At 39.8% G+C, this 22,426-nt stretch overlaps 2 protein-coding genes across 2 annotated transcripts; both read right to left on the bottom strand.

The window, feature by feature from the left end:
* Nucleotides 1-3,514: 3,514 nt before the first annotated feature.
* On the bottom strand, nucleotides 3,515-12,277 carry czib (CXXC motif containing zinc binding protein). Its single transcript, XM_038274263.1, has 8 exons — nucleotides 12,203-12,277; nucleotides 12,025-12,108; nucleotides 7,099-7,155; nucleotides 6,941-7,022; nucleotides 6,830-6,861; nucleotides 4,356-4,433; nucleotides 3,917-3,982; nucleotides 3,515-3,832 (listed from the first exon to the last, which is right to left on the bottom strand). The coding sequence occupies exons 1-8, from the start codon at nucleotides 12,206-12,208 to the stop codon at nucleotides 3,755-3,757; spliced, it is 483 nt and encodes a 160-aa protein (XP_038130191.1). The 5' UTR covers nucleotides 12,209-12,277; the 3' UTR covers nucleotides 3,515-3,754.
* Nucleotides 12,278-15,471: 3,194 nt separating this feature from the next.
* On the bottom strand, nucleotides 15,472-21,531 carry uck2b (uridine-cytidine kinase 2b). Its single transcript, XM_038274273.1, has 7 exons — nucleotides 21,382-21,531; nucleotides 18,392-18,551; nucleotides 18,177-18,273; nucleotides 17,832-17,974; nucleotides 17,548-17,645; nucleotides 17,154-17,202; nucleotides 15,472-16,705 (listed from the first exon to the last, which is right to left on the bottom strand). Exons 1-7 carry the CDS (start codon nucleotides 21,484-21,486, stop codon nucleotides 16,569-16,571), a joined length of 789 nt encoding a protein of 262 aa, XP_038130201.1. The 5' UTR covers nucleotides 21,487-21,531; the 3' UTR covers nucleotides 15,472-16,568.
* Nucleotides 21,532-22,426: the final 895 nt, after the last annotated feature.

The following is a 22,426-nucleotide window of genomic DNA, read 5'->3' as shown; positions in this document are numbered from 1 at the left end:
GCCTTAGGTTCCGCCTTCTCTCCCTGTGATTGGCTGTTTTCTAGTCCGCGTGTGCTTGGAGCAAGACATTGAAAATGTATTCACACTAGAATGCTGCGTTTACTCCAATTATTATTAGGCTACAAAACAAGTCCCAATAAAAAAAAAAAAATTAATATCATGTACACTAAAAAACAAAAACCTTTTTTTTTCTTTTATAAAACGAAATATTCTGAGTCAGCCAGGAGTTCTGTAGACTGCTGGAAAAATGGGCAAATAAAGGCTGTAAGCCATCAACATTTCTGATTCTTAGCCACAGCCAACTAAAAAAGAAAATGTGAGGGTTTCCTTTTTACCGATATTTAGTTGCTGTTACTGTTTTCAATTTTTGATGACTCTTTGAGGAAGTTCAGGTATAATTATTAGCAGGTGTTATTTCTCTTATAGAGTATAACAACAAGAAATGGTGGCTAAACATCTGCTGTTTATCGTTTAAAAAGCATAATTAGGGTTCCACATAATAATAGTAATTTAATTGACTATTTATACTTCTAGAAATAGGATAAAGACAAGAACAAACAGATGAAGAATATCAACATTCATTTTATCTTACATAGATTTCCACACAGTCTATAAGTAAATTAGTACAAACATTAATGTCTGGTAAAAATGCTTGAATATGGCTGTATATTTTTTATATTATTAAATTACAGATAAGATGGTGTTACATTGTCTTTTATAATTGTTAAAAGTGATTTTATATTTGAATAAACTTAGGCTCATTCTTAGTGTTGTGTTTGTAGATGATGCCACTGAAAAAGAAAATAGACATGAGGAGCTATTTAAACAGTCAGACAGTAAGCAATATAGGACAATGATAAAAGGTTGTGTTACATTTAATCCTTTACTATTAAAAATGCACTTATACATTATATGATTATAGGAAACACAGATATCCAGTAATAATGATGCAAGGCAGCTTGTAGGTGAAGCAGCTGCCCTTCAGTGCTTCAGGTGATGTCTAAATAAACCAGGTGATACAAAAATATTTCCTCATGAGGAGCTCTGGATGGAGAATATTGACAGACAAAAACATTTTTTTTAATATTTTATATATATATATATAATCTCTATCTCCTCCTTTGGCCAGTTTATTAGGAGCAGTTTATTAGGAGGAGCAGTTTAAAGGAGGAGATAGAGGCCACTGACATCAAGACAAGAAAGCTCCTCACAATGCATGGAGGGTTCCACCCCAAATCCAGCACCCTGAGACTGTATGCCAAGCGTAGCGAGGGAGGCCGAGGGCTAGTGAGTGTCAAGACCACTGTCCAGGATGAAACAACTAAGACCCAGGAGTACATCAGAAAGATGGCCCCCAAAGACAAATGGCTTGGTGAATACCTCAGGCAGGAGAAAACCGAAAGCGAGGACAAGAAAGAGGAAGAACCATCATGGAGGGACAAGCCACTGCACGGCATATACCACAGACAAATAGAAGAAGTGGCTGATATCAAAAAATCCTACCAGTGGCTGGAGAAGGCTGGACTGAAGGACAGCACAGAGGCACTAATCATGGCAGCACAAGAACAGGCACTCAGTACAAGATCAATAGAGGCCAGGGTCTACCACACCAGGCAGGACCCCCGATGCAGACTGTGCAAAGATGCCTCTGAAACAATACAGCACATAACAGCAGGGTGTAAAATGCAGGCAGGAAGTGCATACATGGAACGCCACAACCAGGTAGCTGTCATAGTGTACAGGAACATCTGCCATGAGTATGGGCTGGAAGTCCCAAGGTCAAAATGGAAGACACCTCCTAAGGTAGTTGAGAATGACCCAGCTAAGATCCTATGGGACTTCAAGATCCAGACTGACAAACAGGTGATGGCTAACCAACCAGACATCGTGTTGATGGACAAACAGCAGAAGAAGGCAGTAGTGATAGATGTGGCAATCCCAAGCGACAGCAACATCAAGAAGAAAGAACACGAGAAGCTTGAGAAATACCAAGGGCTGAAAGAGGAGCTAGAAAAGATGTGGAAAGTAAGAGCAGCAGTGGTGCCAGTAGTAATTGGAGCACTGGGGGCTGTGACCCCCAAACTGGGAGAGTGGCTACAGCAGATTCCAGGTAAAACATCAGAGGTCTCTGTCCAGAAGAGCGCAGTCCTAGGAACAGCTAAGATACTGCACAGAACCCTCAAACTCCCAGGCCTCTGGTAGAGGACCCGAGCTTGAGGATGACACATACCACCCCACGAGGGGTGAGAAAACAGTTTTTTTTTTTTTTAATATTTTTACAATTTTGGTATAATTACTGATTTAAGTGGGTTGCTCTGTCGGGGAAAGGCACATTTTACATTTAGATTATGTTTTATAGTCTCTATTCTTCAGTTAATGATGAATCAATTACTAAATTAGTTGACAATTATTGAAATAATCAATTAATATAATAAATTTTTTCAGCCCCAGATAAAATACATGAATTGGGCTACACAGAGTAACTACAGCCCAGATGTTCAACTTTTATAGTGAAGTTAATATTTTAATGAATGTATTATTTTGCTTGATATAAAGAGAGCATAGTAGGTAAAAATATAAGAGTGGGGTTTACCTCTGCATAATTCTATATCTTCAAAAGAAAATACTGTATTTACCTTCTCTCTTAGTCGTTCAAATGAAACCATTTTCAAAATGGAAAACAGTCCTAATTCCACATTCATCAGAGCCGGTGATACTTCAAACATTGATAAACAGCATCTAATGAGTGTAGTGCTTATAACATTTTTATTAATGTAGCAAAATGATGCTTTTCTCTTTTAACAATGAATTGCTCTTATCAGCACGGATGCTCACATCGAGCATAAAAAAAGGGCATGCATATTGCATAGCACCAATGACACCAGACCAATAGTGTCCCTACCAAAGTTCAAATCAAACCTACGCCCTTGCCCTCGACACCTTTGTTTATAAATGTTGACGTTCGTCTATTTTTGTTTTTTTTTCGGTGACTATATTTGTTCTCTTTCATCCTCCGACATGGGAATTGGCTCGGAGCTCATCTGCATGGCTGAGACTTTGCAGGACAGGGCCACCCGCGGAACTGGTTGACAGCTACCCTCTGCTTCTGTCTCCTTGAACCCGTCTGCCTCAGCTACTGGCCGCTCACACTGAACCTGGTTCTGCTGGAGCCACGTTTCTTCCTGTTAAAAGGGGGTTTTCCTCTTCATTGTCGCTGCATGCATGCTTGGTGTGAGGGATTGCTGAAGATTCAAGATCAAAATGCAAGCGTAAGTCGCAGTCAAAAGCTCATCCAGGAGGAGCCCGTCTTTCAAGTAAACGACTTGATGCAATCGGCTGGTTTTCCTTGATAAAAATCTTTTTACCAATGTGATTTTATTATCTGTAAAGTGCCTTGAGATGATATGTATTGTGAATTTGCACCATACACCTAAATTAATTGAACTCATACACATTTTAAAAAAAAGCATCCAAGGTAAACTATGTTGAGGAAACAAAAAAAAAAGCAAGCGCCTGAACTTCCATCTTCACTTTTATTATGACAATGCTCAAAGGTCAGGTCTACTGAGCATAACGATCAATCCAAGAAACAAGGAATAGCTCATTGTGTTTACAAACATCTCTCGTTGCTCATCATGAATCAAACCACACCGCCTCAGGGAGCATAGCCTCCTGCAGGGCAGAACTCAGAACTGAGGTTTATCTGACTGTAGTGTCCCATCCATCCAGCTCAAAGGCTCCTCGTCTCAAGACTTCAACACTTGATGAATCGGTGTGTGACCTCATAGACTCCCACAGACTCCTTAGCCTTCTCGTCATAGTCTGTCCAGTCCTAAAATGTGCAATATGAAATCGTTGTTTTATAATCTGATTGGACATTTGTAGAAACAAAAAGAACTGTCCACCATGTCCTTACTTTTTCTAGCAGGTTGACCTCAGGAAACGGCGTTCCTGTCTCTGCTCCTTCTGCAGTGAAGCCGGCCTGCAGACAGTTGATATATTGTGATATAAAGTAATAGAAAGAATATACATAGAATCACAAACCTATTTTATTTATGCATAGGTGTGCGAGTAAATACAATATAAAGAATATATGAACTATTTATAAAGTGAAATTTAGATTTCTATTCTAATTTGTGATTTTTTTAAGAGTTAAATAGAGGCGACAGGATCATTGGCCTCCTAAACTCAGGGATGCATCTCATTTAAACTAAGCAGAGTGTTAGAGATAGCTCTACAGAACTTCCTGAAGCTTCTTTAATTAGTTTTTCACTAATTTAAGAATAAAACGGAGGAATCACAGCAGCCGTCAGGATTTACAGCTCTGTTCCTGAACACACACGTCACATTCTCACCTGTGGTTGGAAATCAACCGGCTCCAGGCCTCGACACTCAAACTGAACCATCGTTTTAAAGGTTTCGTTGTCCGCCGCCTTCGGTGTAGAGAACACCAGGAACAGAGAGAGAACATGTTTATTTACTAGTTATCACACTACCGTATAAAAGAGCTGAAAAAACAAAACTATAAAATGTCTGTAGGAATATTGGATGTCTGTATTTAGTCTTTATTTACAGATCTGATTAAAGCGTCACTCAGCTGTAACACTAACATACAGCAGAAACCTCCCTCCACCGTTTAAGGCCTACCTGGTATAAAGACGTCACACAAAGACGACAATCTCTGCTTCAGGTCATTGGGTTTCTATACTTCACTTTTTGCTCTTAAAGCTACAGTGTGTAATTTTTAGCGACATCTAACGACCCGCTCCTATGTAATTATAAATAACGAATTCTAAGGCAACGCAAATATTAAGGTTAAGAGGCTGAGCTCATAGATGATGATAAATAACATAGTTATGTATAATATATTACATTTCTGACTGTATATCCCTGTAATTATTACACACTGTAGCTTTAAATATATACTCAAAACTGATTAACAAACTTGTTGCGCAATATCATGACCTACAAACATTTTGTTTTATAATTCATTGAACAGCCTGCTTGTTTTAAAATAATTTTTACAGCTTATATTAAGCTACTTTATTAAGGTTTTCATCTGTATTCCTGCTGTTTGTAATTCTTTTTCACAAAACTAAAGAAAAACCTAAAAACTTTTAAGCTATATCTCCCAGTGCTAGCCAACAGATATTCATTTTTAATTTTAATAAGCAGAGCAACACATATCAGCTTTATTTGAAGGATAAGTTTTGTTTTTATTCCTCCTTTTAATAATAGCAAAGGGGAAAGAATCATCTGAGGCACATTAGTAAAGACCCAATGAACCAGGAAGTCCTGGATTCCTAAAATATTAAAGCTTCTGCAGATGTTTCAGTGGGATTTATTTTAAAGGATATACAGTCCAGGCCAAAATATTAATTCGCCAGGCAAACCTGCACTTAAAAGTACTTTTATTCAACCAGAAAAAGCTGAGTTTGTGTTCAGGCATGGCTAAGACAAAGGAAATGGAAATCTATAAGGTTATATCTAAAGGTAGGGTTATTTGTTAAAAATCTCAGAAAGTGTTTTGAGAAAACAGAAAGTCACACCTGCACTGGGAAAAATAGATATCTAGATAAGTCATTTTTTTCTTAAAATAAGTGTGTTTTTTCTTGAATTGAGGAGGTAAGCGAGACACTTTGCCAATGGAATGAGACATTTTACATTTAAAATAAGAAAAAAAATATTTCATTGTCTTATTTCAAGTGCATATTATCTAATAACCTTATTTTAAGAGTAAAAATTCTCATTCCATTGGCAAATCATCTTATCAACCTACTCAAATCAATGGTAAATACACTTAATTTAAGACATTTTGACTTATTTCTAGATCGTTTTTGCAGTGTGTGCAGGCCAGGCAGCCATGCACTGCAAAAACAATCTAGAAATAAGTTCAAATGTCCCAAATCTAGTGTATTTACTCTTAGTTTTAGTAGTTAATTAGGATGATTTGCCAATGATGTTTACTCTTAAAATAAGATAATTAGATAATATGCACTTGTAATAAGACAATACAATTGCTTTTTCTTATTTTAAATGTAAATTGTCTTGTTCCATTGGCAAAGTGTCGCACTTACCTCCTCAATTCAAGACAAACAGCACTTATTTTAAGAAAAAATTACTTATTAGATTTCCATTTTTATTTTGCAGTGTGGTGAATCTGGACTCTGCAAGGCAGACAGTCCGGCAGACAGTGCAGGAACAACGCCCCATTGGTGGCTACAAATGCTAATTTGTCCAAACTAAATGTTTGTGTCTTTTTATAATGAGATAAAGCAAAACTTGAATATTTGGGTATACAAATATAGCCTTTATGTTTCATAAAGAAAGGAAAGTAAAAAAGAGGAGTCAAAGGGTAGAAATGTAATGCTTTGGGGGTCTCTTTAGTAAATAGACCAAGCCACCTGATCACAGTAAAAAGGAGCAATAAAGAAATAAAGATTCTCAGCAACAAAATCAGTCTGCAAAGAAATCTTGTTTCCAAGACAAAAAAAAAACAGTAAAAATAAAAAAAAATTTTAAGTTAGGAAAGCAAAAACCATCAACATTTTGAGTTCTGACCCAATTCCAACTGAATATGTGTGCAGGGAGCTAAAGAGTTTAATGGCTCTAAGAGCAAAAAAAGATTTTCTGTTTAATATTAAGAAGGGTGTGAATTATTATGGACATGTGATTTTTTTTTTCAGAAGGAAATAACATCAGAAAAAATTTTATTATTGTATAATGTTTCATCAAATGAAAAACAAACAAGATGTTTTAGACAGGTCGGATTAAGCAGCACGCAGGTGAAGCCCCAAACGAACCACCTGATAAAGAAACGTCTGCTTACATTATAAGGGGTGATGGTGTCTCTCAGGATATCTGCAACAAAAAGATCAGCATCTGTTTATTTCCAGCATTTCAAACACAAGAGGATTAAAAGTGATCCGTCGATTCACACCGATTGAATTCTCCCTCGCACACAGTTTGCATTTCTGCACCATGCTGGCGCTGCCCCTGCCTCCTTTCAGAGGAACGTTCTCCTGTGAAAACACAGACAGCCGCCCGATGTTAAAACGGTTCATTACGGCGACAAAGCTGAGCTACCTCCATCCTTACCACTAGAGTCACATACTGCCATTTATCAGGGATCTCACCACAGTTTCCACACTTCAGCTGAAGGGGGGATAGAAAACAGATTAGGTGAGCAGAGCAACAAAATAAAACACATTCAGGGAAGCTTCAATGTTTCTTCTGCTTTATCTTTAAACTCGCCTTTAAACTGAATTTTGTCTACAATAATCACAATGAAATATTTCTTTTAATCACCAGATGTCTTCATAGATGTAACAAACTGTTATCAAGTCATGGAAATATGACATAATACTCAACTTCCATGTTTCTTTTACTATATGAAACTATATTTAATATTCTAATGCTGGTTATGATAGTGATTGGTGGAGAAAAGCTCGATTAGTCGGACTGTAAAAGGTAACAGAACAGTAATGTGTTTGCTAGCACTGATTTCAGTCCATCTAAAATAACAGGGGTCCCACAGGGAACAGTGCTGGCACCCTTCCTCTTCACCATCTACAGGTGCTGGTCATAAAATTAGAATATCATGAAAAAGTAGATTGATTTCAGTAATTCCATTTAAAAAGTGAAACTTGTATATTATATTCATACATTACATACAAACTCATATATTTCAGATGTTTATTTTGTTTAATTTTGATGATTACAAATGACAACAAATGAAAATCTCAAATTCATCATATCAGAAAATTAGAATATTGTGAAAAGGTTCAAAATTGATGGCCCCTGGTGCCACACTCTAATCAGCTAATTAACTCAAACCACCTGCAAAAGCCTTTAAATGGTCTTTCAGTCTAGTTCTATAGGCTACACAATCATGGGGAAGACTGCTGACTTGACAGTTGTCCAAAAGACGACCATCGACACCTTGCACAAGGAGGGCAAGACACAAAAGGTCATCGCTAAAGAGGCTGGCTGTTCACAGAGCTCAGTGTCCAAGCACATTAATAGAGAGGCGAAGGGAAGGAAAAGATGTGGTCGAAAAAAGTGTACAAGCAAGAGAGATAACCGCACCCTGGAGAGGATTGTGAAACAAAACCCATTCAAAAATGTGGGGGAGATTCACAAAGAGTGGACTGCAGCTGGAGTGAGTGCTTCAAGAACCACCACACACAGACGTATGAAAGACATGGGTTTCTGCTGTCGCATTCCTTGTGTCAAGCCACTCTTGAACCACAGACAGCGTCAGAAGCGTCTTGCCTGGGCTAAAGAGAAACAGGACTGGACTGCTGGTGAGTGGTCCAAAGTCATGTTCTCTGATGAAAGTAAATTTTGCATTTCCTTTGGAAATCAAGGTCCCAGAGTCTGGAGGAAAAGAAGAGAGGCACTTCATCCACGTTGCTTGAAGTCCAGTGTAAAGTTTCCACAGTCAGTGATGGTTTGGGGTGCCATGTCATCTGCTGGTGTTGGTCCATTGTGTTTTCTGAGGTCCAGGGTCAAAGCAGCCACATACCAGGAAGTTTTAGAGCACTTCATGCTTCCTGCAGCTGACCAACTTTTTGGAGATGCAGATTTCATTTTCCAACAGGACTTGGCACCTGCACACAGTGCCAAAGCTACCAGTACCTGGTTGAAGGACCATGGTATCCCTGTTCTTAATTGGCCAGCAAACTCTCCTGACCTTAACCCCATAGAAAATCTATGGGGTATTGTGAAGAAGAAGATGCAATACACCAGACCCAACAATTCAGAAGAGCTAAAAGCCACTATTAGAGCAACCTGGGCTATCATAACACCTGAGCAGTGCCACAGACTGATCGACTCCATGCCACGCCGCATTGCTGCAGTAATACAGGCCAAAGGAGGCCCAACTAAATACCGAGTGCTGTACATGCTCATACTTTTCATGTTCATACTTTTCAGTTGGCCAACATTTCTATAAATCCTTTGTTTTTATTGGTCTTCAGTAATATTCTAATTTTCTGATATGATGAATTTGAGATTTTCATTTGTTGTCATTTGTAATCATCAAAATTAAACAAAATAAACATCTGAAATATATGAGTTTGTATGTAATGTATGAATATAATATACAAGTTTCACTTTTTAAATGGAATTACTGAAATCAATCTACTTTTTCATGATATTCTAATTTTATGACCAGCACCTGTACACTGCAGACTTCTCCATCAACTCCCCACGCTGCCACCTCCAGAAGTTTTATGACAATTCTGCCACAGTTGGCCTCATCACCGGTGGGGACGACTCAGAGTACAGAAAGTGGACCCAGAGCTTTGTGGTCTGGTGCCAGCAGAACCACCTTCTGATTAATGCAGGGAAAACCAAGGAGCTGGTGGTGGACTTGCAGAAGCAGATCCACCCCACTGACACTGGTGTACTTTTAGATAGTGGACTCTTATAAGTACCTAGATGTTCACCTAAATAACAAATTGGACTGGACTCACAACACTGAGGCTCTCTACAAGAAAGATCAGAGCAGACTCTTCCTGTTGAGGAGACTGAGGTCTTTCGGAGTACAGGGGGCGCTCCTGAAAACCTTCTATGACTGTTGTGGCATCAGCCACTTTCTATGGAGCTGTCTGTTGGAGCAGTGGCTTATTGGTAGCTGAGAGGAAGCGGCTGGATAAGCTGATCAGGAAGCCCAGCTCTGTGATTGGATGCCCTCTGGACTCAGTGCAGGAGGTGGGAAGCAAAAGGGTCCTAACTAAATGAACATCTCTGTTGGATAATGTCTCCCACCCCATGCATGAAGCTGTTTCAGAACTGGAGAGCTCCTTCATTGACCCTAAATGCACCAGGGAGCGTTATCACGGATCCTTCCTCCCAGCAGCAAGACTCTATAACCACCACTGCTCCCAACAACCTTAATAAGATGTTACGTAAGTTGTTACGAACATGCTGTTGTCATTTTGCACATCTCTGATGTTGCTGCTATTTTTCAAATATCCATTACTTTAAAATGTCCATAGCTGTATATTGGTTATTTATTCTCCAGGTGCAGTTTTTATATTGTTAAAACACTTTAATGTACAGTATTTTATTTGTTTATTTATTTATTTTTTACTCTTGGTGTTATTCTTATACATTTTTCTAAGGTTCATATTTGTGTGACCATTTTTTTTTTTCCAATACTCTTTTTGCTGCTGTAAACACCACAATTTCATCCAAATTGAGCATTTTGATCATTTCTAAAGCGATTTAATCTTCCCATATTGGGGTCTTTAAAGCTACAGTGTGTAATAATTACAGGCATATAAAGTCAGAAATTTAATATATTATACATAACTATGTTATTTATCATCACCTATGAGCTCAGCCTTTTAACCATAATATTTGCGTTGCCTTAGAATTCGTTATTTATAATTACATAGGAGCGGGTCTCGCAGCCATGGAGGCAGACATCTTTGCGCTACGGCAGCGCAGAGGCAACAAACTAGCGATTGCGAGATCTCCCATTACGCTCGAAAATAACTACGGCAAGTTGAGAGAGATGAACTGAGACGGTACTGAACAATAGATGGCAGTATTATGCCTGAGAAGCGTTTAGTCTGCCTGAAACCAAAGAAGAAGAAGAAGCAGGTATACTGCGCCTCAGTAACAAGAAAGGTGAACAAGGCGGCAGGCGTGAGTGACTTTGCAAACTGTTTGGCACTGTGTGGCCAAACATCAGACGAATGGAGGATCATGCCTACTCTGTATCACAACGAAAAGCGGCGGACACCGAACCCCCATCATCTAAGAAGCGGAAACACGACGAGAATAAACGCAAGCGTGACAAGAAACGACAAAAAACACGGATCAACATTGGCACGGCATTTACACGATGGAAGTCACTGATGGAGGAAAAAGGTTTTCAAAGTGACGCTCAAGTTGCCAGTTTTCTCTTGGACAGGTAATTAATCCTACACACACAATTGTCTAATATCACTGCAGTTTTTGGAGTACAGGATGCTCAGACCTGTCTAAAACAATAACATGCTGCGTGATGATGCTGTTACTCTCCAGTATACTTATTCAGCACAGGTAAGCACTGACGTTTCACAGGTAATGATTCAGTAATTTTCTGTAAAATAATTTTCTGGATATATACCTCGGTTACTTCTCTCCGGCTCCTTTGGAGATCTTCAAGCCTTTCCTCCTCTGCTCTCACCCTGCTGGCACCCTCCCTCGCCTGGCCCTAGCTGCATGCCCACCCCGGCCTCTCTGCCCTCTTCCTCTCCCTCTTCCTCGCCTTGTAACCCCCGTGCCACAAACATGACTTGGACTCTGTAAACGGGGAATATATATTCTTCCAGCGAACACAATCTTGCTGTTAAACTAATGACTACAATTACTTCGTCTGTTTATATCACCATGCAAAGCAGCTCACCAAAACTTCACAACGACGTAGAAAAAATAACGGGTATATTTATTATCTTAAGTCTACATGAAATCTATACCCTACACAGACTAATGAAATACTATCTGTAAAATGATCTATGTAAACAAACCTCATCACTTGAGAAGGTAGGTGATTCCGACGTCGTGGAAGACATTTTGTCCCGTAACGCTCGCCGTACTGTTGGGGGGGAGAAGCGGTGGGGGGGAGATGTTCATGTTGCTGCAGTCTGCAGTCTGACCGCTAGATGTCGCTGAAAATTACACACTGTAGCTTTAAGTAAACAAGATTTATCGCCCATAGAAACAAGTTGTAGGTGCAACTCGTCACTTAAAATGTCAGCAGAATTTTCTTAGAAATAAAGTAAATAAACAAAATATTCATGCCAACACTGCTGACTAGGCAGTAGAAAACAGCCCGATGTTAACCACACCCCCTGATTAATTTGGTATGACCCAATCTGAGGAGATACATCACATCCTACGTCAAAAAGATTAATGAATGAAAATTAATCTATTTCATAACTGCATTTGATTCATCAGAATTAGACATTTAGCAGTTTTGGACAGTGGTGAGGCAGAAGGAGCATGCTAGCTTAGCAGCTAGCCTACCTTTAGAAACCAGCGGAAGTCTTCCCCCATCGGCCTCACGTTCGTCACATTTTCTAGAGTGGCTTTAAACTGCAGCCCGAATTTCTACCATGCAGTGAAGACAGAAGTTAGAGTTTAAACACAACGAGCTGAACGGGAGCGCTTTAATTCAGGAGCATGCAGCTGGAGAAAAACATACCACCATCTTGACGCTGTGACGACAACTGTCTGCTGCGTTCAGGAATCCTGGGAAATATTAAACTCTACTACTTTCATGTTTTTGTTGCTTCCGTTTCTTTTTCTTATAAGTAATTTGAGGATATATGTGAACATACTTTCTCAGAGTATAATGAGGCTAACCTTAATTACACATTCTCATAAAAAAAGAATGTATTCGGACATAAGTATTTCTCTGGAGGCACGAATATTGTGGAATAAAAAAAATTGAACTAAAATTAAATGTAAACATACTAAGGAACTTTGATATATTAATATTTTAATCGTTATTAAAAAAAAATGCAAAAGAAAGTTTTTTACAATTACCTTTTGCGCATGAACATTACTTAAGGTAGCAAAGAAACACTCGCGCTCCACCTAGTGGCCAACATGAGGGATTGCTGTGATTGTGGAACCTTGATACTAGAAATCTAGCTTAGATTTCCAGATTAAGCACTTCTACCTTGGTTCTGATCATTTTCGTGCATTTGTGAAAACAGAACATGATAATACAGCTTCGAGGCACGGTTATAAAATGTCTTAAAGGGACACTATGCAACATTTTTCACTTAATTAATGTGTTCCATAACGTTATGGAAGACTAAATGAGTCATTTCAGGTTGAACAAAGGTATTCTCGGCTGCCCTGGTGGTCTGTGGGGGAAATACTGCACTTGCAACTGCAGGAGCACCGACCCGCACCCACAGGCTCAGAAGTCTCGTGAGAGTCAGTCTTGCTTTACCGCGAACACTGCTACACGCCCCCAGTTAAAAGCATTCTCGTTGCTAGCACAGTGGCAATCTTTGTGCAGTTATGCTACGTTCTCGCAGCAAAAGCAGCAAAATCGCGTCTGCTGCTTCCTTTTTGCTGCTTGTACCAGTTAGTTCTGTCGTGTGGCTGAAGCAGCTTTGCTGCTCTGGCTGTGTCTGAGGCGCGTTGGGCGGAGCTTCACTATCCTTTCTCTGCCTTGCAGCTATATTTGCTATGATCAGTGGGAATAAAGTAGTTTTAATATGTGTTTAAGTGAGAAAATACACCTGAAAACGTAATCAGTGCAGTCAGTTCATTCAGATTATTATCCTGCCTTTAATATTTTTTCTGTCGGAGCCGCTCAGACCCCCACATACCAGCGGGGCGCCAACAGTATGGATCCCTTCATCAGCAGCGGTTCACCGCGGCAGCTGGTAGGTGTTTTTCATCTAAATAATCCAAACTGCATATTCTGCCGGCAGATTTCTGCATTTTAAGTTAATTTAGGCGTCAATAAACTGTTTAAGAGGAGTGATCATCAGCGCTGTGTCTCTCTCCCTGCGTTAAACGCACCCGACGCGCTGCTTCAGCTGCTCAGACGTGCTGCGCCTGGTGCTCAAAACGCGCCGCGGGACCTTTTGCTGCGCCTTGACGCGCGTCAACCATTGACTTTGCATGTACAGGTGCTGGTCATAAAATTAGAATATCATGAAAAAGTAGATTGATTTCAGTAATTCCATTTAAAAAGTGAAACTTGTATATTATATTCATACATTACATACAAACTCATATATTTCAGATGTTTATTTTGTTTAATTTTGATGATTACAAATGACAACAAATGAAAATCTCAAATTCATCATATCAGAAAATTAGAATATTGTGAAAAGGTTCAAAATTGATGGCCCCTGGTGCCACACTCTAATCAGCTAATTAACTCAAACCACCTGCAAAAGCCTTTCAATGGTCTTTCAGTCTAGTTCTATAGGCTACACAATCATGGGGAAGACTGCTGACTTGACAGTTGTCCAAAAGACGACCATCGACACCTTGCACAAGGAGGGCAAGACACAAAAGGTCATCGCTAAAGAGGCTGGCTGTTCACAGAGCTCAGTGTCCAAGCACATTAATAGAGAGGCGAAGGGAAGGAAAAGATGTGGTCGAAAAAAGTGTACAAGCAAGAGAGATAACCGCACCCTGGAGAGGATTGTGAAACAAAGCCCTTCAAAAATGTGGGGGAGATTCACAAAGAGTGGACTGCAGCTGGAGTGAGTGCTTCAAGAACCACCACACACAGACGTATGAAAGACATGGGTTTCTGCTGTCGCATTCCTTGTGTCAAGCCACTCTTGAACCACAGACAGCGTCAGAAGCGTCTTGCCTGGGCTAAAGAGAAACAGGACTGGACTGCTGGTGAGTGGTCCAAAGTCATGTTCTCTGATGAAAGTAAATTTTGCATTTCCTTTGGAAATCAAGGTCCCAGAGTCTGGAGGAAAAGAAGAGAGGCACTTCATCCACGTTGCTTGAAGTCCAGTGTAAAGTTTCCACAGTCAGTGATGGTTTGGGGTGCCATGTCATCTGCTGGTGTTGGTCCATTGTGTTTTCTGAGGTCCAGGGTCAACGCAGCCACATACCAGGAAGTTTTAGAGCACTTCATGCTTCCTGCAGCTGACCAACTTTTTGGAGATGCAGATTTCATTTTCCAACAGGACTTGGCACCTGCACACAGTGCCAAAGCTACCAGTACCTGGTTGAAGGACCATGGTATCCCTGTTCTTAATTGGCCAGCAAACTCTCCTGACCTTAACCCCATAGAAAATCTATGGGGTATTGTGAAGAAGAAGATGCAATACACCAGACCCAACAATTCAGAAGAGCTAAAAGCCACTATTAGAGCAACCTGGGCTATCATAACACCTGAGCAGTGCCACAGACTGATCGACTCCATGCCACGCCGCATTGCTGCAGTAATACAGGCCAAAGGAGGCCCAACTAAATACTGAGTGCTGTACATGCTCATACTTTTCATGTTCATACTTTTCAGTTGGCCAACATTTCTATAAATCCTTTGTTTTTATTGGTCTTCAGTAATATTCTAATTTTCTGATATGATGAATTTGAGATTTTCATTTGTAATCATCAAAATTAAACAAAATAAACATCTGAAATATATGAGTTTGTATGTAATGTATGAATATAATATACAAGTTTCACTTTTTAAATGGAATTACTGAAATCAATCTACTTTTTCATGATATTCTAATTTTATGACCAGCACCTGTAAACTCGCTGCTTCTGTCGCGCCAGCTACGTCCAGTGTGAACGCAGCGTCATTCGCTGCTAAGCTCAAAACAACCGCGCCTGGCTTGACGGAGAAACCAGGAGAACAGCTGTGCATATTTACGACAGTGCACTTTTACTTTCGCCCTCTGGAGGGAGCCTCACTGGAAAATCAACACCGGTTGCATAGTGTACCTTTAAATAAATAACACCAAACAAAACTCATCTGCATCAGTTTATTTACCATCAGGCAACTAACCAATCAGAGCCTTACTTCCCAGCCATACAATAAAATTCATTCATTCAAGTGTACATCACAAATACAGGACTTGGCATTAAAAAATTTTAATTGAAACCCTTTTAGGCAGAGGTTGGTTTCTAGTGTTGAGATTTGCTGTGCATGAGAACCTGAGGCAACTTCCCCTAGGCATTATGGTGGCTGTTCTCCACACACCCGGAATGACTGCTATTGCTGCGACGTTGATCCCCCCCTCCCAAACCACCCATTGATGATGTGGCATTTCAGGCCAATTGTATAACCCTGAGTCCGTCTATGTCATCACAGTTGATTTGGCTGAATGAGCGAGCAAAAGCACCTTTGGAATTAATTTAGAAATTAATCTTGCTTTAAAATTAAAAATACCTGTTTAGACAGGCTACAAATTATTTCAATTCCATGAAAGAACCATTTCTGGATTAATCATAAAGCGTTTGCCTCCGATGTGTGACATGACTATAAGCAGTAACAATGCTTCTGTTAAATAGTACAATTTAAGGTGGGTGGAAAAAAAACAGATCTGTAATGTTACACAAATTAAGCATCAGGGCTGTACAGATTTTTGACTAATCTATGGTGACACACACTACCAAGATTGTCGATACAGACAGAAAACCTGCCTTTGGCCAATTTTAAACCGTGAGTTTCAAACATTTCCAGGGTGCCCCAAAACATCAGGGCTTCAAGTTTTACCAGATAAAAAAAAAAGAAAATTAAAAACAAAACGTTGCTTTTTTTATTTGCCAACAGCAAAATATTCCATTATTCAGCAGGGGACACATAAAAAATAAAAGGGAGGAGAAAACCTGGTTTAAAATGGAACCGAGGTTTCTATAAGAGCACCCTTCTTAATCCTTTAAACAAAAAATTTAAACAAGTTTTAACAAAAACAAATATAACCGATCACAAAAGGGGAGTCGATGCAAGGCATTTCCGTTACTCTTCTGTCTTTTGCTTCTTAAATACAGGATAGCCAGGGTGGCGTTATTTACAGTGGGACACCCACACCCCTCTCCGCCCTGTGAAGAGAGGCGAGGCGATGTCAGTGAGGCCGGCTGCTGGACTCTGAGGTTCTCCGCTGCCGGGGCGTGCTGTGTCCATTCACAAAGCCGTTCTGACGCTTGGTCTGTCCACCGTTAAGAATGTCTTGGATGTGCTGGACTATCAAGTTGATGGCCACTAGAATATAGAAAATGGACACAAGGTAAAATTGCAATACCCTAACAATTGCTTTGGAAAGCCTACGAGCATCAGCAAGGTTTTAAAAAGAAACAAAGATGTTTGGATCTCCTGTGCTAAGCAATTCCAGTAAAGTTACTGAGATCTTGAATAGTGTCTCCTGAAGGGAAGCTTAATGCTTGATTGCTCAAAAATGCAGTAAATATGCAAACATTAAGGAAGTAATCAAATCCTGCTACAGCCTTTTCTATTATTTTCACCTTAAACACACAAAAAAATATGTAACTTTCTATTATACAATAGGCAGACAAATGCAAGATCTAAATCAGGAGCCTGGCTGATTTTGTTGACATTACACTCAACAAAGTTTACGTTTTTTCCTGGTAGGTGAAAGTTAACAACCTCTGCCCTACTGTGTTTATACAAACAACAACCAGCCTTCACTTACCAAGGTTATCTGCCCCTTTGGGAATAATCAAATCTGCATATTTCTTGGTCTAGAAGGGAAATAAATTTCTAGTTAAAGGAAATCCAATGATTTACCAATGCAGCTCAAATTAAAAGCTGAAATCAACATTTTTCTCAACAACAAAAGCAAAACGGGACATTAGCACCTAGTGGATCAAATATGCAACAGCAGCATTGATTTCTCACATATTTGCTTTACATTATGACAAGAAACTGGTCCCCAGTTTCTTATATCATCGAAATATAGATCACCATTCTGGAGTAAATATACACTGAAAACTAAATTCTAAATGTATAATAAATATCAATGACATTTCAGCTTTTTTAAACACCAATATCTGTCATTGCAGGAAAATCCTGGCAGCTTTTCTTACCGGCAAACAGAACTCCTCAAAGGCCGGTTTCACAAAAGTTATATACTGACTGAGCACCTGCTCCAGCTCTCTGCCACGCTCATTGATGTCCCTCAGAACTGAAAAAAGAAAACACACATGGTAAGATGTTTAGCAGAGTTTAGCCCTGTAGAATCCAAGTGCTATAGTTTGCCTGACAGTCAACTTATTACAAAAAATAGATGTTTTAAGTTACTTTTAAACAAGTCTAAGTGACAAAATACTATGTGGCAGCTGTGTGTGTCCTGTCCGATCTTTCTATACACCTCGACGCGAGAGCCGCGTGTCTGGATCTGTGTCAACAAACAGCTTCATCTGGAACAGATCCCTGATTTCCTGAGAGTAGAACATGAGGATGCCCTCAAACAGGACCACATCTGCCGGATACACCGTAACAAAGTCCTCTTTCCTGGAACAACACACAGAAAAGTTTCCTTTTCTTTGTGGCTGACTGCATTCAGACATGATTTAAAATAAAAAAAAACTAAGGACCAGAAGAAAAGCACCAAAATAATCACTTTACAGGACTTCTTATTATGACTAGTAAGTAAAAAGCACTCTCCTGTGGGAGGCAAAAATAATCTGAGCTGGTGAGTCAGGGAAACGCTCACCTGGAATGGGTGACAAAGTCGTAAACTGGGATTTGCACAGTCTTTCCCTGAAGGATCAGTCTGAGCGTCTGCATGATGAGCTCGTTATCGAAGGCATCTAAGGGGAAAGCAAAGGAACATGATACGTTTAATTTTTTAAATCCTTTACTGGCTTAATTTCAAATAGCAAAGAAACAGGTCCCGTCAATGTGAAGAGTTTTAACGTCTTTCCATACCTGGATGGTCAAAATTGAACTGGCCCTTTAGTGCTTTGGCTTTCTGCTCTGGAGTCAGCACCTTGTAGAAGCTGTCCTGGCTGAGGATGGCCACCTGTCGCTGGTGGTGGTCTATTTCATTCTGGCCCAGCTTCTCCATGATCCTCTCACACACAGATGACTGTTTAAAAAAAAAAAGGAACCAATAGTAAACATCAAACTTTCAACAGGCCAAATTAAACCCATCCAGTCCATCTCCCCCTCCCTACCTTAGGTGGCGCACGCCTTACCTTTAGCAGTGAGTTAAATGATAAAGCTGCACTGTGGACCATCAAGTGCACTCACTAACCCCAGCAGCTCATTGCTGACTGAGCAATCCCCTCCCCTCCTGAGGCCTAGGTGTCTTTGTGCCAATAAAACTGTGCAGCAATCGGTTTTGTTGCCCCCCGTGGCAGTAGCAATTAATTCGACCAAATGCAGCATTTTTAAGACAAATTGGTTGAAATACACCCTAGAATCAGAGCACTAACACCACCTGCACATTTTATTACAATCCTCTTCTAAACATAATTTATACATTGAGAATCATCTGTTCAGTTCAAAGTAGAATGCATTTTTTAAAACCAAATGCTGCAGCAGCTACTTAATGGTGTCCAACCAAAATAATATATGTGGCTGAAATTTTATTTCAAACCTTATAGGCTGATGGGAAGGGTAACACTAAGTCAGGTGGTTATAAAAAGACCCACCGCAAAGGGATATGATATCATCCACACGACAATAAATCAGAGGGGCGGGGCTTAAATGTAAAGATGTATCACACGTACACAATATTCGTGTTACGGGAGAGGATTGGGGCCAATGAAAAAATAAAAAAGCTGTAGCCATGTCTGTTTTAGAGACTAAACTAGCTCTCTTGTTTTAAAATCACCTTCTGCTCTTCCATTAATGAAATAGCATCATGGGGGGCCCCTTGGGCACGTAAAAAGTTGTCTGATTTATAGCATAGTAAATGAGCCCCAGCCACTAGCGGCCAAAATCATATTTAATCTCATATTTAGTCTGGTTTATCAGGCTACCTGATTCCATAATTTTCCACCAATGTGTTACTGGTCCTCCCAAACAGCTTACATCTTTGTCAGTGAAGCTGAGTGCTCCCACATCTCTTCCTTAAAGGGATAGTTCGGGATTTTTGACATGAATCTGTATGGCATCCCCATCACCAGTGTCATGCAATCACACTGACTTACCCCTGGCAGCATCCTGTGAGCAGAGTTCTCGTCCAGCTTTGGTCAAGCCGAAAGTAGTCCGGCAGGTTTGCTAGACCCAGCGAAATAAAACGTTTCTCCTCCCAAAACATTATGTGTTCAAAAGAGCGATATTTTTGCATCCCAAAAACATTGTAGTGGAAAAAGTCACACGTCGTTATCACTTGGTCCTATTTTCTCTCTGTTCGTATCAGTGCGCGCCGTCATTCTGACAGCGAGCTCAACAACAGCCAGATGCTTGTCTCGCTCCGCCTAGCTAGGCGGAGCGAGACACGCATCTGGCTGTTGTCAGGTTAGTAGGCCCTAGCTGTCAGGTCATGGTGTCGCGCGCACTGATACGAACAGAGAGAAAATAGGACCAAGTGATAACGACGTGTGACTTTTTCCACTACAATGTTTTTGGGATGCAAAACTATCGCTCTTTTGAACACATAATGTTTTGGGAAGAGAAACGTTTTATTTCGCTGGGTCTAGCAAACCTGCCGGACTACTTTCGGCTTGACCAAAGCTGGACGAGAACTCTGCTCACAGGATGCTGCCAGGGGTAAGTCAGTGTGATTGCATGACACTGGTGATGGGGATGCCATACAGATTCATGTCAAAAATCCCGAACTACCGGTATCCCTTTAATGGTGCCCATCTACATTAAAGTCAGAATTCTGAGAAAAAAAGTCAGAATTCTTAGAAAAAAAGTCAGAATTCTTAGAAAAAAAGTCAGAATTCTGAGATTAAAGTCAGAATTTTGAGATTAAAGTCAGAATTCTGAGAAATAAGTCAGAATACTAAGATTAAAGTCAGAATACTGACTTTTTCCCATATTAAAATGAAAAATAAAAAAAATCAGTTAACTTTCCATTTTATTTTTACAGTGGCCCTAATCCTCTTCCCTAATTCATAAATCGATGCAACATATCATATTGTATTTCTAGTGTGGACTTGATGGCTTCAAACTGGAATAACATATGGCTTTAAATTAATTTCATAAAGAAACTTAAATCTGTGATTTCTTGAAAACATCATGGACCCCGACCATCTAAGGCGTGTTTATTTATTTTTTTATTTGACAGTCAGGTTTCATTGTGGACTAACTGATCACTCAGAGTCTCACATGTTAAAGCGCATCTGTTCCGATGCCTGTCATCCCACGCTGCAGCTACTGGCTGCTCCTACATGAGAGAACAGACGTGGGCGAAATCTTTTATTCGGCACTTTCGCGCGGACATTGTGCTTACCATCCGCCCATAATCTCGATACAACAATATTAATAATTGAATTAATAAAAAATACTAAGAGAAAGATTTCTAGTGAATGATTTTTAATATTTTTCTGAAATAAAACGGATTCGGAAAAGCACAGAGCTCACCAATGTTTACAAACAGATTCGTCCCGTTAGCATTAGCTATTGTTTTACCGAATCCGCTAACATATGATGGAATCCAGCCCAGGGTAGCAGCATGGCAGAGCTGAAGGAAAAGAAACCAGCTGGACTGAAAAATAACAGATATAAGGGGAAAATAAACACTAAGCTCAGGTTTACAGCCGATCGACTCCCCGGACCGAGCGGATATCCCGGGCGGTTATGATGAACAGGTGATGTGGCTGACAATGTACCCGATGCGTCACAGCAGCCACGCGGCTCATTAGCTTTAGCATCCCGTTACTGTGCCAACGGCAGCTGCGACTTCAATTATAAGTAATAAAATTATTAAGAGTTGACAAGGAACGGCTAAGAAGAAGGCCAACCTTGCCGCTGGCTGTGCCACCGGAGACACCGATGAGAAAAGGTTGCCGAATCACGTTGGTGTTCTCATCCCGGTCCCTGAGAAGAGCCTCACTGTCTCCGGCCATCGCTGCAATGTGCTGCCAGAGCCGCTGCGCTGGAACATCACTGAGGGGAAGCTCCTCCCACTTGCTGAGCACGCCTACACCGTTATGACCAACTTTAATGTTAGAAATTAACTTTTATTTCATTTACGTTCAGAAATAAGTTTTATCAAGTGTTTTGTTTTTATACATTACTTTGAGCGGTGGCAGCACAGATAGGAAAAGCAGATTTAAGTTGGTTTTCTCTAAAAAAAGATCGTTATTCTCCTCGAGGAAAATTATTTTTGATGTAATGCTGCTCTCGAACTATTTTTGGCTACTCTGCCCGCATTTGGTCAGAGGAACAAACATGTGCAGACAGAGATGGCACAGGAAGACTTCCTGCCTCTTCTGTCTGCTGCTGAAAGTAGTGTCTCTCTAAAAAAAAAAAAAACATTTAAAAAAAGCAAACTAAATGAAATGAAAATGTATTTAGCGCCTTAGTTTATCTTTTTTTATTTAATTGTTTTAGTGCTCTTAGTGCTGAAGACAAAAATTTGACTTCTGACTGAATCAATAAAAAAAGTAATTAGAGATTTTACAGATTTTTTATTTATTTGTTCTAATTAGTTGCTTCAAAATAATAGAATGTTTTTAACTTTAGGTTCCTATCTTTTATTTTGCAACAAAGTCATAAAATTATAGTTGTATTGTTTTATATTTTGTAACTTCATTTGCGTTTCACTACCATTATTGTTGATCTAAATCATTAAAAGTGCCACTCACAATATGGTTGCGTGCGCTCATCTTTCTAAGTGTCGCTGTTTGACAACGTCAGTTTGCTCCGCCTTTTTTGTTTACTTATTCTAAATAGTTGCTTTAAAATAACAATAAGTTTGTAGCTTTAGGTTTTTATCTTTTAATTTGAAACAAATTCATAAAATTATAATTGTACTGTTTACGATTTTGTCAATTGTTTTGCGTT

This window comes from Cyprinodon tularosa, unplaced genomic scaffold (genome assembly GCF_016077235.1).
Source record: "Cyprinodon tularosa strain WSP-4 unplaced genomic scaffold, ASM1607723v1 ctg901, whole genome shotgun sequence".
NCBI classification, from domain to species: domain Eukaryota; kingdom Metazoa; phylum Chordata; class Actinopteri; order Cyprinodontiformes; family Cyprinodontidae; genus Cyprinodon; species Cyprinodon tularosa.
Note: the sequence above shows the minus strand (reverse complement) of the source record. Positions and strands in the feature narration are given on the sequence as shown.

What these genes read in the sequence shown, in the direction of transcription:
- czib (XM_038274263.1), bottom strand. An exon ending in ACTTCCGCTGGTTTCTAAAG is followed by an intron (nt 7,156 to 12,024) that starts GTAGGCTAGCTG and finishes TCCCCCCTTCAG; the next exon opens with CTGAAGTGTGGAAACTGTGG. An exon ending in GGCAGTATGTGACTCTAGTG is followed by an intron (nt 7,023 to 7,098) that starts GTAAGGATGGAG and finishes GTGTTTTCACAG; the next exon opens with GAGAACGTTCCTCTGAAAGG.
- uck2b (XM_038274273.1), bottom strand. Translation starts at nt 21,486, where the DNA reads ATGGCCGGAGACAGTGAGGCTCTTCTCAGGGACCGGGATGAGAACACC. An exon ending in CACGCGGCTCTCGCGTCGAG is followed by an intron (nt 17,646 to 17,831) that starts GTGTATAGAAAG and finishes TTCTTTTTTCAG; the next exon opens with TTCTGAGGGACATCAATGAG. An exon ending in CAAAGGGGCAGATAACCTTG is followed by an intron (nt 16,706 to 17,153) that starts GTAAGTGAAGGC and finishes TCTATATTCTAG; the next exon opens with TGGCCATCAACTTGATAGTC.